The sequence below is a fragment of the Gymnoscopelus braueri genome, assembly GCF_963280865.1.
Source record: "Gymnoscopelus braueri genome assembly, chromosome: 5".
Classification (NCBI taxonomy): Eukaryota; Metazoa; Chordata; class Actinopteri; order Myctophiformes; family Myctophidae; genus Gymnoscopelus; species Gymnoscopelus braueri.
Genome location: NC_137606.1, coordinates 36,827,361 through 36,842,015, shown reverse-complemented (window position 1 = coordinate 36,842,015; position 14,655 = coordinate 36,827,361). Strand labels below are relative to the sequence as shown.

Below are 14,655 nucleotides of genomic sequence, written 5' to 3'. Positions count from 1 at the left end.
TGTTACTACTGACTTGGTTTTGTTGAAGCTAGGCAATTAATCATGAAAAGCCTAGAAAATATAAGCTATAAAATATATAATGAGGATTTTCAAGGTTTCACCAATGGGAGGTTGTGGAGGAATTAGAGGGCCACAAACAGAAGAAAAAAAACAAAAGCGCTTTCAATAGAAGGCTGAATTTACTGTCAAAAAGCTTTAGCATTAACCTAAAAATAGCAAGTCTTACGGTCTGGTGGCTGTGCCGTATTTGTCTCGCCTGAGAACCTGACGAGTGTGCCAGCTTGAATTTCTTTGAACTGGGGCGTCAAGCTATTAATTCCCTGTGTGTTTCTGCTGTTTACTCCTCCCCTGTGATTATTGTTGGTTCTCTGTTTGTTTGTTCTCTCTCTCTCTCTGTGTGTGTGTGTGTGTGTGTGTGTGTGTGTGTGTGTGTGTGTGTGTGTGTGTGTGTGTGTGTGTGTGTGTGTGTGTGTGTGTGTCTGTGTGTGTCTGTGTGTCTGTCCTTGTGCTGTCACTCAGTTTGTGCATCTGCGACACATCCATTCATCACCCTCCTGCAGTTTAGGCCAATACTTTTTACTCCGGAACAGCCAACTAATGTTACAGACAATTTCTGCCCCATCTGTTTGTTTATTTATCGTTTCCACCAGGCCGAAAGGCATGACCGGGACTATTCAAGATTCAAGATTCAAGAGATTTATTGTAACAAGGATGTACAAGTACACACTGTTAAAAACTTATGTTGGGGAGGTGCTCCAAAAACAGAAATAAAACAGTTCATAAATATCAATACTAAGCTTAAATAAATAAATTAAAAACAGTAAAAAGACCAAGATCAGCATACAATGCAAAGTAACACCACAGAAGTTCAACGCAGAGACTAATTTTGCAGTCTAATAGCCTGTGGGAGGAAGTTGTCTTTCAGTCTGCTTGTGCTGGCCTTTATACTATGGTACCTCTTCCCAGAGGGCAGCAGATGGAATAGTCTGTTGTGGGGATGTGTGGGGTCGAAAAACCTTTGCCCTGCAATTTTCACATCTGCCTTTTATAGCAGCACCAGGAGGCAGATTTTATCCAAATTTCACGCAAATCGGTACACATGATCTCTATTAATAGTCATGTGATCATAAATAATCTGTTAGACTTTTCATATTCCATCCTGATTGCCTAAGATTGACATTTAATTAATTTCAAGAGAAAAGTGTTTTTATTCACCACACATTGTCTTTGCAGAATAAGACTATATATTGCATACATGAAGTAAATGCAGAACTATTGTGATATTTCTTTTTTTGTAGATGTGTACTAACTTTGAATTCCATTATACAGCACTGCCCTCTTGTGGACATACTGTATATCAATATTCTTCACATTTTTACAACTTTATGCCTCTTTACACAGTTATTTGATTAATGATTAAGGTTTTTGAAAGAATTGAATCCAAATAATTATTTTTCTAAATGTAACAATAATAATAAATGGGTTTAACATAATTCACTGCTCCATGAACCATAGTAGGCTACATATGAATTGCATCATAATTATAAATGTTTTACAGATTTGCTTTTATTTAGACAGGTCTATAAAGACAGACACAGGATGTTGTTAATGTGGTCAATGGACTATCCTGTCAACTGCTGGCACACCCCATAATAAAAAACAAAGTGGTTAACAGAATAATTTTGTATTCTACGGGGCAGTGGTTCTCAAACCTTTTCATGTATTTGGCCACATACCCCTATCAGAAAATATTTTGTGCCAGGGAATCCCATACAAGATATGTGTTGTTAAAATGTTTTAAAAAGATTTTAACTGAAAATAACAGATCAGAACACATGTGTTGTGAGCTAGCTATTTTCAAATAACCGATGTACAAGTATAAAGGGTTAAAGTGTTTTTTGATGCTATATTAACTTGTTTTGCTGAGGAACGCCTTCAACGACACCTGTGGGCCCCAGACCCCACTTTAAGAACCACTGTTCTAGGGAGCTGAATGAAGGCTGGAGTTTTTTTTTATAAAGGAACAACAAAGAAATCTGATGTTCAACCCAGATATTGTTTGCACAGAAAAAAACTAAACAAAGGATGTGGACTCATCCACCTGTCCCTTCATCTGCTTGGCCACAGAACAATATTAGGTAGACCTAGTTAGTACCTCCACTTTTACATCAGATCAAAAGTCTGTCAATATACTTAAGCTATGTAGCTGCTTGGTTAGCTGCTTATTGTTCCCTTCCTCTTTGTCCTTGTCCCCTCATCATCATCCTGCCTAAGTCAACTTAAATTTATAATTTGCTCTTAGTGTAAGTGATATTCTTTGGTTAAAACTAAAAACATGTTTGTGAAAAAGTGAAAGCTCTATTCAGATAGTAATTATTGCTGTGTTCAATAACAGGGTTCTTCCTGTCTCTACAGCTCTTTAATAAACAGAAAATACATTTTCAGGTGGGTTGCCAATTTTATCCAATCAGGAGCGAGTACCCATTTATCAGCTTCTGCTTTGTTTTAGTTTTTTGTGTCATTACAAATTTCACTTATTTATCCATCACGTAGGCTATGAGTTCTCTCTCTGTATTTTGGTATCCTGCCATGAATCTTTTTTTTTTAAACTAAAGAGCTACAGAAACACAGAGACCCTTGTTTCTCAACAAAATACTCTAATGATTACTGTCAGAATACAGAGCTATTTAACTTATTATCAACAACAACAAAAAAAAACACTTGCACTGCACCTTTAATACAAGACCATATTCACATGGCAGTCGTGTGCTTCCCGTCTGAGTGATATTTAAGAGCAAAGTGCAAAGTGTAATATAAAGAAAACCTTTTACAAAGTGTAGTTGTTATGGTATCCTCCAACACTGCTCAGTGTGGAGGCCTCCCTCAGACTCTCCAAAGCCTCCTCCCGAGTGATGTGCAGCCAGTCGTCAGGCAGCTGTGCTGGCTGTTGTTCATATTCCTCTGCAAACCTTTCGTTGAATCTCATCAACACATACCTGTTAAGCAAAGCGCACAATGATATTATATTATCAAAGACAAGAAATATGAATAATAATGAACAAATACATCAGGTGTCAGCGCTGTTATGATGAAAGTGAAGGTATTTTAAAACACATCTAATAATTCTAAAGATAGTTCTAGTCCTTGATTCTGATCGGCCCTTGGTTAAATACTCTTAAACACATACCTAGGACCGCATCTATCAGTATCACTGCGCCTATGTCTTGTTTACAATATTCTCCAGGTTGTTCCGTAGATGTATTGCCATTTGCGATAAAAATAAAATAAAATAATTACAAATGACTTTAAAACAAGGCAGATACTGCAACGTGCACCACTCGGTGCGCTCAAGTACCTTCCATTCCTTTTCACAGCAACTTAGTGATTTGTGCTGGCTGTCGACTATACTTTCTTGTAGAAATTATTCTTGTAGTAAAATTGTTAAAAACTGGTTTAATGAGGGTATGTACTATGTATATGATATTCATGTTGCCAAATTTGGTAACTGTTTTAGAAAAGCAATAAGTCACGCAAGGCTGTAGTTTACCGTTATTTTACAACGGCTATGAGGGTTGTGTCGTGCCTCACTACACCTCTTGGCAGTTGTAAAATCCACAGAACACCACAGCCTCGTGTGGCTTATTGCTTTAGTTGTAAATGCATTAAGAAGCACATACTTTAAAGTATATGCACACATGTGCACCCATATGCATACCTAGACACAAACTTCATTTCAAAATATGTTTCTTTGGCCGTACCTCCAGTAAGCTATGGGTGTCTTGGTGTCAGGCTCCACCGGGTGTATGCTCCAGTCTGGGTAGATGGAACTGTAATCCCTGTACGCCAGAGACTGACCGTCTGTGTCCTTGTTCAGAAACAGGTTTTCTTTGGTCGTGTCTGAAAGGCAACTGGTATGGGACAGAGAGCAGGAGTCATGATATGTATAGGACAGCATGCCTTTAGGCCTGTGGAGCACGGCTCTGTGCATGTCATGCACCACCCCCCCTACTTCACAGGGGGCCCGACAGAAAGGACACTGCTTCTCACACCCTCTGACCCTGTTGAAGAGAGACTCTTGGGGCTGGACAGGAAGAGCCTGGAGGAGCTCTGCGATGTCTGTGTCCTGGGAGAACTCATGGGCCAGTGCCAGCCGCATCTCAGCCAGTGCCTCCAACAAACAGGAGACAAAGTAATCCCATTCCACGGTGATGCTGAACAGAGGTCCGTCTAGTGAGGCCCTTGTGACAGCCACGTCTCGTTCTTTCTCCAGGTTGAGGCACACCATTTCCAGCAGCAGTTTGGTGTCACTCAACTTCTCGCTCACACCCACTGATGTCTGACTGACGGCTGCAGACATTTTCCCCACGATTTCTCCAAGACGCTGCCGCCTCCACTCGTCAAAGATGGCCGACTTGGAGAGGTGCAACACTCTCTCCTGGATCTTCTTCAGACTGAAGCTTTCATAGGACAGCAGGTACTCAAGGAAGCTCCCGAAGCTGTCCTCGTCTAACAGCTTCTCCAGCAAGCTGCAGTTGAAAGCCAAGGGGGACAGGTACTGCTGGCCATTTTCCTGGCTCACCATCTCTTCCACAATGTGCCTCCCCAGTGACTCATAGATGTAGTCCAGAGCTGTGGGTTTGAAGACCATAGAGGTGAAAGCCTGGGCCACCCTGTGACACTGGTCCCTCTTCCTGAACTGGTAGATAAACTCGCCTTGGCGTCTCTCTTTGGACCTCTTGATAAACGCCAGAAGGTCTCTGTCTTTTGCATAGCGGTCATGTATCTCTTGGAAGTCTTTGCGTGCAAAGCCACAGATATAGACTTTCAAGTCCACTTCAAAAGCTGACCGTATCTCCATTGGGTTTGCCCTCAGAGTCTTCTCAACATTTTCTAACAATTCTGTTATGTAGCCATCAGAGAAGTCTGCAAGCAAATTAGACTTCTCTGCCACAAAGCGATTGTACTCTTCTATGATTGTGCATGCCACACGATGGGCAGCTAACCTCTGTTTTTTGTTGTTGTCCTCAAACATATATTTCATTCTGGTATTGTAACCAAAATGTTCATCGTGAACTTCGAAGCCAGCCGTGTTCTTTTTGATAATTTTCTGAAGCCTGATCATATGTTTCTGGAGGCCACGGCTGTTGAGGTTATCTATCAGGATTTCTATAACCCTTGTATTAATGTCACTTGTTTGTGAAGGTCTAAGGTCAAAGGTGGACAAAGCATTATCCCACACAGGCTCAAATTCCTCCTCCAGCTGCATGTCTTCAAGGAGAACAGTGGTTAATTTGCTGTTCTCTACCAGCATGCGTAGCTTGAGCTCCTGTTCTTTTTCCAGAAAGGCCTCAAAGGTTCTGAGATGTGTAGACAAATAGTGGTTATCTTTGGCCAACTCAAGCCTTTCTATCATCTCTTCAGTCACCTGCTCCTGGAGTTCATTCATATTGTTCATTATGTTTGGGTGGTAGGTCTCAATATAGGTTTTGTTTTGGTCATTTTGTATCAAATAGGCCTCTAATTTTGACCTGATTTTGTCAACCTCAGCTTTGACCTCTTCCTTGACTTCATCTTTCAATAGACTCAGAAGTTTACCCTTTACTCTTGTCTCTGAAGCTTCAGTTTTCGTGGAGGTGATTCTCTTTTGTGCCCCCATAAACCAGATCTCCATGTTTTCAAGGAAAAGCTTCTCCCACTGGGAAAGCTCTGTGCACATCATAGAGAAAGATGCTGCCACTTCAGTATTCCCAAGGCCAATGGAGAACGATTCCGCTTTCACCGCCTCCCAAATGGCACACAGCCGACGCATAAATTCAGGCAGCCCTGTGGCTTTTGACTTGGCTGCACACTTTCCAAATGCCTCAAAAAGGCTTTGCTTCAGCTGTAACACAACTTCACTATATCTTTTGTCAACTGGTTGAGAGATGGAGATGTTCTGCCAAGGTCCTATGAGACAGGGGATGCTGCTTTTGATGTGTGAAATTGGCTTCTGATTATTTTTAATTTCTATCTTTTCTGGCTCTGCCTGAAGAATCCCAGCTACACGTCCTAGCTGCAAGGCTTGAAGCTTGCTGTTTAATCCTTCATCCTGGATTAGGAGTTTACAAACAGGCGTGTTGCCACACACCTCGGTGCGTAGAAGAGCATTAATTAGAACAGTTAGGTTGGATTCAAACTTGGCGGCCCCATTTGAGGCTAAGTTGTGCAGTAGAACGTCACTCAGTCCAGTAGCTACTGTGGCCATCTCATTGTCATGGACCTGGGTGGCTGCTTCCCTACCTGATTCTGGTGAGCAGAGGCCTTCCACGTCAATCATTAACAGAAGATCACACTCCATGTCCCTCCTGAGCTCACCTGGGAGGCATAGAGGCTGCATGTATATACCTTTGATGAACCCCTTCCCTCTTGTGGGGAAGTTCGCCCCAAACAGCGCAGAGAGCACTTCGCCATTTCTTGCAGGATAAACTCCAAGGTTAGTCAACACACGAATCCTGACACCATCTGCTGGCAGGCGCCGTTTAAACTCAGCCAGGACACATCCCAACCAACTGCTGGGGATGTTGGAGGCATCTCCGTCCATAAGCTCAAGTGGAATCCCATAGAGAAGTAGGTCTGCAGCCAAGCTGGGGAGACGCAGCACATTGTGACTCCCATTCCCTGGACTGATATGGGTCAGCTCAAAGATTAACCCCATCTCACGCAGGAAGTGCTCAAGGCTCAGAGAGAAAGGATCAGGTTCAAAACCTAACGATACTGTGTCAGTGTTATTCTTTTTAGAGAAATCCATCAGGTCGAGATTGTTTTGTACAGAGGGATTGGAATCTGTCTGTTGTGATTCTATCTTTGGCACTTCAGACTCTTCCCCCATAGTCTCAGACTCCAAATGGTATTGTTGGTCTGCAGAGTTTACTTGATCAATAATTTCTTGATCTTCAAAAGAGTCCTGGATCTCAGTGGATTCTGGACCCATAGTCCTGTTTTCATCCGGCGTTAAATATATTTGCTGTTCTATAGTAGGCTCAAGCTCATTTTGGTCAGCTGTAGTTGGTCTCAAGACCAAGTCTGCGTTTTCAGGCGTCTGTGGTGAGAGATTTTGTTCCCCATCCTGCATCTCAGAATACTTCTTGACCAGTTCTTCCTCTGATTCCATGTTCTCGTTATTGGACTCTTCGATAGAGTGGTTCGGAGCCACCTCCCCTGCATCAGGTAGGACTGTGCTCAGTTGCACTTCTTCACACTGGGCTATGTGACCTAATTTCTGGATTTCAGTCAGATCCTCTGAGCAGTTTGATTCTAGATCATGTTTTAAAGGGCTGTCTCCTGCCACATGTACTTTCACTTCATTATCCATGTCTAGTTCTGTCTGTTGTTCAGGAACTTGTGGTTCACTCTCCTCAGTGTGGTCTATGCTCAATGGCTTTTCTTCAAGCATATCCTCTACAGAGTTATTCTCTTCCTCTGTTGAAGCTGTGCAGAAACTATCATCAGAAGGCCTGTGCGCCGGTTCTTCTTCTGATTCCATGTTCTCGTCAGTGGAGTCTTCTAACAAGTTAATCAGAGCCACCTCCCCTGCATCAGATAGGACTGAGTTTAGTTTCACTTCTTCACTCTGGACTATGTGACCTGCTTGAGTTTCTAGTTTCTGGATTTCAGTCTCTCTGAGCAGCCTTCCCAACATTTCCTGGATCAGTCTCTCTGCACAGCTTGATTCTAGATCATGTTTTATAGGGCTGTCTCCTGCCACATGCACATTCACATCATACTCTGTGTCTAGTTCTGGTTTTGTCTGTTGATCAAGAAGTTGTGGTTCACTCTCTTCAGTGTGGTCCATGCTCAATGGCTTTTCTTCAAGCATATCCTCCACTGATATATTCTCCTCCTCTGTTGAAGCTGTGCAGAAGCTATCATCATCAGAAGGCCCGAGCGCTGGTTCTTCTTCTGATTCCATATTCTCATCAGTGGACTGTTCTAATGAGTTGTTCAGAGCCACCGAGTTCAGTTTGTCTTCTTCACTCTGAGCTATGTGACCTGCCTCTGTTTCTAGTTTCTGGTTTTCAATCAGGTCCTCTGAGCAGCTTGATTCTAGATCATGTTTTATAGGGCTATCCCCTGCCACATGCACATTCACATCATTTGCTGTGCCTAGTTCTGGTTTTGTCTGTTGTGCAGGAAGTTGTGGGTCACTCTCTTCGCTGTGGTCCATGCTCAATGGCTTTTCTTCAAGCATATCCTCCACTGAGTTATTCTCTTCCTCTGTTGAAGCTGTGCAGAAACTATCATCAGAAGGCCTGTGTGCCAGTTCATCTTCTGATTCCATGTTCTCGTCAGTGGACTCTTCTAACAAGTTATTCAGAGCCACCTCCCCTGCATCAGGTAGGACTGAGTTTAGTTTCACTTCTTCACTCTGGACTATGTGACCTGCCTGAGTTTCTAGTTTCTGGATTTCAGTCTGTCTGAGCAGCCTTCCTAACATTTCCTGGATCAGTCTCTCTGCGCAGCTTGATTCTAAATCATGTTGTATAGGGCTGTCTCCTGCCACTTGTACTTTCACATCAATATCTGTCTCTAGTTCTAGTTCTGTCTGTTGTTCAGGAACTTGTGGTTCACTCTCTTCAGTGTGGTCCATGCTCAATGGCTTTTCTTCAAGCATATCCTCCACTGAGTTATTCTCTTCCTCTGTTGAAGCTGTGAAGAAGCTATCATCAGAAGGCCTGTGTGCCGGTTCTTCTTCTGATTCCATGTTCTCGTCAGTGGAGTCTTCTAACAAGTTAATCAGAGCCACCTCCCCTGCATCAGATAGGACTGAGTTTAGTTTCACTTCTTCACTCTGGACTATGTGACCTGCTTGAGTTTCTAGTTTCTGGATTTCAGTCTCTCTGAGCAGCCTTCCCAACATTTCCTGGATCAGTCTCTCTGCACAGCTTGATTCTAGATCATGTTTTATAGGGCTGTCTCCTGCCACATGCACATTCACATCATACTCTGTGTCTAGTTCTGGTTTCGTCTGTTGATCAAGAAGTTGTGGTTCACTCTCTTCAGTGTGGTCCATGCTCAATGGCTTTTCTTCAAGCATATCCTCCACTGATATATTCTCCTCCTCTGTTGAAGCTGTGCAGAAGCTATCATCATCAGAAGGCCCGAGCACTGGTTCTTCTTCTGATTCCATGTTCTCATCAGTGGACTGTTCTAATGAGTTGTTCAGAGCCACCGAGTTCAGTTTGTCTTCTTCACTCTGAGCTATGTGACCTGCCTCTGTTTCTAGTTTCTGGTTTTCAATCAGATCCTCTGAGCAGCTTGATTCTAGATCATGTTTTATAGGGCTATCCCCTGCCACATGCACATTCACATCATTTGCTGTGCCTAGTTCTGGTTTTGTCTGTTGTGCAGGAAGTTGTGGGTCACTCTCTTCGCTGTGGTCCATGCTCAATGGATTTTCTTCAAGCATATCCTCCACTGAGTTATTCTCCTCCTCTGTTGAAGCTGTGACAAAGCTCTCATCATCAGAAGGCTGGTGCACAGGTTCTACTTCTGATTCCATGTTCTCATCAGTGGACTCTTCGAACGAGTTATTCAGAGCCACTTCCCCTGCATCAGGTAGGACTGAGTTCAGTTTCACTTCTTCACTCTGGGCTATGTGACATGCCTGAGTTTCTAGTTTCTGGTTTTCAGTCAGATCCTCAGAGCAGCTTGATTCTAGATCATAATTTATATGGCTGTCCCCTGCCACGTGCACATTCACATCATGCTCCGTGTCTAGTTCATTCTCTTCAGTGTGGTCCATGCTCAATGGCTTTTCTGCAAGCATGTCCTCCACTGATTTATTCTCCTCCTCTGTTGAAGCTGTGCAGAAACTATCATCGTCAGCATCATCACCCACAATGGTTCTATTTACGGCATTTTCAGTTTCTATAACATTCTCGTTTGTCAATTCAGTTTCCACCTCCTGGCTGCCTTGAACCAATAGCTCCTGCTGATTTTTTATTGATCCTTGGAGACTGTGTAATTCTCTCATTTGTTTGGCCCGAAGACTTAACTTCATCCATCTAAGGAAGTATGTTCTCTCAATTTTATCTGTTGTGAACAACGCATCAGTGAAAACCTTCATAGCTGGAGTCATTCTATAGCTGCTGAGCTTGAGGAGGATGTTTCTCGCCTCATTCTGCTGTTCTATGTTGACCTCTCCTTTTTTCTGTTTACTTGCCTCTTTCTCCATCTCTGACAGTGTACTCCATGCCTGCCCTTGCAAAGGCAGCTGAACCTCCCTGAACTGTGCAGACCCCTCCTCTAAACCTTTGAGCACTTCCTCAACTGTTGCCCTTGCCTTGTTACACACAGCCCCTTCATCCACATTAAGCCCCAGCTCTGCTGCTATTCCTGCCGCTTCTTCAAGTGTGACATGTTTTAGTTTACCTGGTAACAGATCATTCAGGGTTTCAAGTAACCTGTCTGCCAGCAGCTCTTCACTGACCGCTCCCCCTGACAGCACAGAGCCTTCAGGCAGCCCCAGCTCGTCTCCAAGTTTCTGCTCGAGAAACCCGACAACTCTATTCTCGTTCTCCTCTTCACCGGGGTCTGACAGGTCTATGAGGATGATTTTGCTGGCTGTCCCTTTCCAGGAAGCCAAAAGCCGTTTTTCCTTCTCCCTGAGGTTCCCGCAGAACACGACTACAGCTGAAGAGGCACGACACAGGAGGCTGAGGCATTTCTCATGCGCGGCGGCATCACCGCGTAAGTTAGAGATCGCCACAGGCACAGGGAAGATATCTGTGTCAGGATCTCCAGTGGGCAGGTACCATGCCAGCTCTACCAGACCATTGGAGAGCCTCCGGTGCAGCTTTCCTCCGTCCATACCCCGGTGGAGGAAGCTTTGACTAAGGGATTTGGGTCCACTAAGAACCCGACTCAGCACCCATGACTTGGAAACACCGCAATGACCTAGTTTCACAAAGGACATCATTGGCATCTTGGTGCTGGCCAAGTCCCCTTCAAGGACTCCAGAAAGAGAGTGGGACCTCCACTGGCTCACAACACCTCTCAAAGGCCAAAGGAGGAAGGAGCTCTGTTGATCTGGAATTACTGACGGAAGGACAAGTGGAACTGCAAACTGGCACTGCACCATGCGTACTGTAATGTCTTGCTGAAGGAAGGTATTGGCAGACATAAAGACGGCTGTGACCAAGTCAAGGGGGTTGGCGGCACACTGGGATTCCTCTCCAAAGCCATTGACCATGTCTTCTCTCTGGGTGTTAGCCTGTGAATCGGGTGATGGTTGGCAGTATGTGCTCCGGGCTTCAGGATTGAGCAGCCAAAGACGTTGAAGGAAAGCATGTGGGAGGTACTTTGGCACCACAGGGGGCTGGTTCTCCAAATTCCAGGTGTTGATGTCCAGCATGGAGGCTGGGTCCAGTGGTGTAGTCCAGAAGGCCTCCAGGCCCAGCTTGAACAGGACCTCTGACTGGGCATTGTCAACTAGAGGTTTTCCTGTATCAAAAAGCATATTAAGCATTTTAGTCTTCACACTATCTTGGAATTATTCTGTTTGCATCCTATATCCTAGGTAATAATGTTTCATGTTTAATGTTTCATGGTAATATAGACTGAATGGATAAAATTACTGTTTTAACGCAAGCATTATTAGTACTGTATAGAACTACAAAACCTACTCCTGCTGTTCTGTCTTGAAGAGATCTTCACAGACATGGTGCGACCAGCTGAGTCTCTCCTGTCCTCTGTCAGTTGACTTTTTCTTTTTACGTCATCTACTCTATGGCTAAAAACAATTAGTCGTTGTGGGACGTTACTTTGGAACCTGCAACACACACACACACGCACGCACACACACACACACACACACACACACACACACACACACACACACACACACACACACACACACACACACACACACACACACACACACACACACACACAGCATGTTGTTCATCAAGAATTTATATTCAAAATAGTGGACCCAAAGGCACCCGTAAGGGCTGTTCTTATCTACAACCCACCAAGAGTGCACCTGAATGCAAAAGTACCTGTTGTTCAACATGTACTGTAGAAGATGAAGTGAGGCTGTCATGCTTTGTTATGGAAAGTACCAAGGAGGCCGGTTTATCCTGACTTTATCTTTCTGAAGTGCTTCACTGGAGCACAACTTCCCTCTTGCCTATGTGTTTCATTTTGTCTTACACGGCAATAAAACGTGGTCACTGACAGCCTGAATGTAATTCAGTGACATTTATGTCCATTCGTGGGATCAGGATGCTGCCAGTTTAAGTATAGTACTGACAGCTCGATTTAGAGGTGACTCCTGCTTACTGCATCACTGCTCAATGGCCTCTTGAAAAACAATGCTTCACCTCCCTATAGTCACAACAGTTAGCCACTGCAGTATGTCATACCTGTCACTTCTACGTGCAATCCGTGGCAGTGTGAACCTCAGTGGTTCCTAAACTGGGGGTCGGGACCCCCAGGGGGGTCCCCACATTATTTTGGGGGGTCCCCAGATGATTAGCTTTTTGTGCAACATTGTTTTCTCACTCAACAGTTAACAAACCAACATACAGTATAAGTGTATACAGGGTATTTGCACATTTCTAAAGTGACAATTTAAGGACTTTTAAGAACTTTTTAATACCAAATTGTCCAAATTGTCAAATATTATGTAAGAAAGAGGAAAACATTGTGAAAATAGCCGATCTACAAGCTCACAACGCCCGCAGTGCGAGTGCAAGCAATATAGAGTGCAAAGAAAAGATACAAAATACCCAGATTGGTGATGTTTACCATAATTCCAGGTTAAACATAAAACCAATCAAATCACTTTTTTTTATCCCCTTTTTACACCACTGGTTACCTTTGATAGACATATATTGTTTGCTTGTCCACATACTCTAATTATGTTGTTTAGATACTATTAGCATGTTATTTGGACAGATTATAAGTTTGATGTTTAGGCTGTTATCCTTGTTACTTTGTAGCACTCAATTGATTTCTTTGTGCTATTTATGTGACCACGTATGTGACCGGCCTAGTCGTATGTTGAAAGGGTTCATGACATTTACTCTGATCTTGCACTTTGTCAGTCACTCTGGATTAGAGCATCTGCTAAATTATAATAGTAAATTATAGCCACTAACCAATAAAAAATAACAGGAAAGGCACAGGTATACAGATCTCAATTTCAGTAAAATACACAATTACCTTTATAATCTTGTATTATTATTATTTAAATGCATGTAATATAACAAATACGTCAAAGTCTAAGCAGAGTTATTTATTTATTTTTGTTGCAGAAAAGAAAGAAAAAGGAAAGTAAAAATAATTATAGTAGTCCGACTCCTTACCTTATTTGTCTTCATGCAAATGCTGGATAAAATGTAAAATGTCTTGGCAATGTAGCCAAAACCAACTGGCTCTCTTTTCTGGTCTGTAAGTAAGGGAACTCTTATACCTATGCTCTGACAGATAAGACACATTCCTGAAGCTATATCTACTCCCTCATGTACAAAATGTACTTCAGCAATACGCAAACAGATTCCCAGTCAGACATACTGCTGCACGCATCACACGCTATTGCGCTGCTAAGGCATGGGAGGTTCATTCTATTGCGTTACATCAGTGACATCATGTCTACTAATGCTTCAAGTTGTTGACTTGATGCTCAACATTGATAATCACACCCAATCCAACACAATGGGGAGTTACAGTTAGACCTGTGAAGGCATTGAGACTATAGACAAAGTGACGCACATGAACCTGCAGTTATGTGTCATCTGAGTAGTGGCTCAAACTGATTACAAAAGAATGCATAGCTGTCTACATTCTGTAGGTTCATTAGAAAGCCAAATGTCTGTTTTCACTGTCTTTTTCATCTACTGTATGCAGAACATCTTCTGTCCCTTTACAGTCTGAACCTAGAGATACGTGTGACATAAGTATTTGATACTGGGCCATGTAGCTGAGGTGGTGGCATATGAAATGCTGCTATGGTGTTTGGGTTTGTCATTCACAGAAAGCTTTTTGATCAGCCGTTTTCACAATAAAGAAATTGGGGAAATAATTAATAATAATAATAACAAATACAAAAATATAGCTGCAAGCAGCAATAAGCGGGTTCGAGGGAAAAGGCAGAGGCGGGAAGAGGCAGGCAGAGAGAAAGAAAGAGACAGAAAGAGTGAGAGAGAGTGAGAGAGAGAGAGAGAGAGAGAGAGAGAGAGAGAGAGAGAGAGAGAGAGAGAGAGAGAGAGAGAGGGGGAGAGAGAGAGGCATAGAGAGAGAGAGAGAGAGAAAGAGAGGCAGTGAGAGAGAGAGCGAGAGAGAGAGAGAGAAGAAGTGAACATGCATTAATTAACAAAGTCATGATTTTTGTTCAGTAAATTATATTTGGACTGGTAAATTGGGGTTTGAACCAGGGACCTACAGACTTGCGGTTGCAGGTAGACAGTGTAAAGGATAATTCCTTTAACAGGTCCGTTCATGAAAGTCCTTGCGGTCTTGTTTCCAATGAGGGCCTGTGAGCAATTAGGCGTTAAGAGTCTTGCTCAGGGACAAATTTCATTTCATCGACACATTTGCTGGCCTGGCCTGGAATCGTACCTGGGGCAACCAGGGCCTCTGGCTCCCTAGGCGGGCTCACTAACCACTCAGCTA

The 14,655-nt window shown here is 43.2% G+C and overlaps 1 protein-coding gene across 3 annotated transcripts; it reads right to left on the bottom strand.

The window, feature by feature from the left end:
* Window positions 1-680: 680 nt before the first annotated feature.
* Window positions 681-13,597, bottom strand: gvin1l2 (GTPase, very large interferon inducible 1-like 2). Of its 3 annotated transcripts, XM_080429043.1 has the most exons (5): window positions 13,350-13,592; window positions 11,664-11,809; window positions 8,029-11,481; window positions 3,759-7,251; window positions 681-2,996 (listed from the first exon to the last, which is right to left on the bottom strand). In XM_080429043.1, exons 2-5 carry the CDS (start codon window positions 11,698-11,700, stop codon window positions 2,828-2,830), a joined length of 7,152 nt encoding a protein of 2,383 aa, XP_080285169.1. In that variant the 5' UTR covers window positions 11,701-11,809; window positions 13,350-13,592; the 3' UTR covers window positions 681-2,827. The 3 variants fall into 3 exon arrangements, with proteins under 3 accessions (XP_080285169.1, XP_080285167.1, XP_080285168.1); XM_080429041.1 differs by having other exon boundaries at window positions 3,759-11,481; window positions 13,350-13,597; XM_080429042.1 differs by lacking the exon at window positions 11,664-11,809 and having other exon boundaries at window positions 3,759-11,481; window positions 13,350-13,596.
* Window positions 13,598-14,655: the final 1,058 nt, after the last annotated feature.